We start from the raw sequence: 2500 nt of genomic DNA on the forward strand, positions 1-2500 counted from the left end.
CTCTCCTCCTCTTCCTCTTCTTCCTCCTCTGTGGTGGCTCTTCTTCCTCCTCTGTGGTGGCTCTTCTTCCTCCTCTGTGGTGGCTCTTCTTCCTCCTCTGTGGTGGCTCTTCTTCCTCCTCTGTGGTGGCTCTTCTTCCTCCTCTGTGGTGGCTCTTCTTCCTCCTCTGTGGTGGCTCCAGACTCTTCGTTTCTTCTCCTGTGACTCTGTTTCTGCTCGAGGTGAGAATCTTTTGACTTTGACTTTTTCTGCTTTTTCAAAACTGAAGTTTAAACTTTTGTCGTCACGAAGAGTAAAAGGTCAAACGAACAGAAACTGTAGTCGTAACAGGAGAAGTATTTGTAGTATTTGTAGTATTTGTAGTAGTACTTGTACTTGCAGTAACAGTACTTGTCCTCGTAGATCGTGGGTAACCTGCTGTACTATCGCTACATGAACCCGGCGGTGGTGGCGCCCGACGCCTTCGACATCATCGAGGTGGCGGCGGGGGGGCAGCTGAGCACCGAGCAGCGCCGGAACCTCGGCTCCGTCGCCAAAATGCTCCAACACGCCGCGTCCAGCCGCCTCTTCTACGGCGACAACGCCCACCTCACGCCCATCAACGAGTACCTGAGCGCCGCCCACGCCAAGTACAGGTACAGAGACCGAGACCAGGACCGAGACCAGGACCAGGACTGAGACCGGGACCGGGACCGAGACCAGGACCGAGACAGGACCGAGACCAGGACCAGGACTGAGACCGGGACCGGGACCGAGACCAGGACCGAGACAGGACCGAGACCAGGACCAGGACTAGGACCGAGACCAGACTGTTTTATTTATTGCTCTTAAACCCCAGGTGGTTCATCCTGTGTTGTGTTGTGTGTAATGGTTGTGTTGTGTTGTGTGTAATAGTTGTGTTGTGTTGTGTGTAATAGTTGTGTTGTGTGTAATGGTTGTGTGCTGTGTTGTGTGTAATAGTTGTGTGTGTGTGTAATAGTTGTGTTGTGTGTAATAGTTGTGTTGTGTTGTGTGTAATAGTTGTGTTGTGTTGTGTGTAATAGTTGTGTTGTGTGTAATAGTTGTGTGCTGTGTTGTGTGTAATAGTTGTGTGCTGTGTTGTGTGTAATAGTTGTGTTGTGTGTAGTTGTGTAATAGTTGTGTTTGTGTGTAATAGTTGTGTGCTGTGTTGTGTGTAATAGTTGTGTTGTGTGTAATAGTTGTGTTGTGTTGTGTGTAATAGTTGTGTGCTGTGTGTGTGTAATAGTTGTGTTGTGTGTAATAGTTGTGTGCTGTGTTGTGTGTAATAGTGTTGTGTGTAATGTTGTGTTGTGTGTGTGTAATAGTTGTGTGTGTGTTGTGTTGTGTTGTGTGTAATAGTTGTGTTGTGTTGTGTGTAATAGTTGTGTGTGTGTGTAATAGTTGTGTGCTGTGTTGTGTGTAATAGTTGTGTTGTGTGTAATAGTTGTGTTGTGTGTAATAGTTGTGTGTGTGTTGTGTGTAATAGTTGTGTTGTGTGTAATAGTTGTGTTGTGTGTTGTGTGTAATAGTTGTGTTGTGTGTAATAGTTGTGTGCTGTGTTGTGTGTAATAGTTGTGTTGTGTGTAATGGTTGTGTGTTGTGTTGTGCGTTTGTAGGCGTTTCTTTCTTGCCGCGTGTGACGTTCCGTCTCTGGAGGAAAAGTTTAACGTGGATCAATATTCAGATCTCGTCACCGTCACCAAACCTGTGATTTACATTTCCATCGGAGAGATCGTCAACACACACACGGTAACACAACACACACACAACACACAACACACACAACACACGGTAACACATGTGACAACGCACACTGTAACACAAACACGATAACAAACACAGTAATACATAGTAACACACGCGGTAACACGGTAACACACATGGTAACACATACGATAACACACTGTAAAAACATGCACATGGAAACACACTGTAACACATGCACAGTAACACATACGGTAACACGCAGTAACACACGCAGTAACACACACGGCAACACACACACATACATAACCTCTTCCTCCTCTTCATCATCGCTCTCGTCTTCCTCAGCTGCTTCTGGATCACGCTGACGCCATCGCTCCGGACCATAACGACCCGATCCACGAGCTGCTGGAGGACCTGGGGGAGGTTCCCACGGTGGAGGCGTTGCTCGGTAACACGTCGGGTCGTTGATGCGGTGGAAGAAATGTTCCGCAGTGTCTTTACGTCCGGTGTGTGTTTCAGGAGAGAACCCGCTGCCCCCCGACGACCCCAACAGAGACCTGCTCGGGAAAACCGAAGTGTCTCTGACGCTCACCAACAAGTTCAACGTGAGCGCCGCCGGGAACGCCGAGATGGACGCCAAGACCCTCCTGCTCAAGTACTGGACCAGGACCGGGACCAGACCAGGACTAGACCAGGACCAGAGACCAGACCAGAGACCAGACCAGAGACCAGAGACCAGAGACCAGAGACCAGAGACCAGAGACCAGAGACCAGAGACCAGAGACCAGAGACC

The 2500-nt window shown here is 48.7% G+C and overlaps 1 protein-coding gene across 1 annotated transcript in view; it reads left to right on the forward strand.

Annotated features, from left to right (window-relative positions):
* The window catches only part of iqgap1 (IQ motif containing GTPase activating protein 1), a 77395-nt gene that overhangs the window by 69146 nt on the left and 5749 nt on the right, over positions 1-2500 (forward strand). Inside the window, exons 27-30 of the mRNA XM_055154401.1 lie at positions 403-635; positions 1617-1749; positions 2053-2155; positions 2227-2362. Of these exons, the coding sequence (XP_055010376.1) occupies positions 403-635; positions 1617-1749; positions 2053-2155; positions 2227-2362 (605 nt within the window). The remainder of the gene's footprint in view (positions 1-402; positions 636-1616; positions 1750-2052; positions 2156-2226; positions 2363-2500) is intronic.

Source organism: Boleophthalmus pectinirostris, unplaced genomic scaffold, assembly GCF_026225935.1.
Source record: "Boleophthalmus pectinirostris isolate CB_2022bp ecotype Guang Dong unplaced genomic scaffold, ASM2622593v1 HiC_scaffold_19, whole genome shotgun sequence".
NCBI classification, from domain to species: Eukaryota; Metazoa; Chordata; class Actinopteri; order Gobiiformes; family Gobiidae; genus Boleophthalmus; species Boleophthalmus pectinirostris.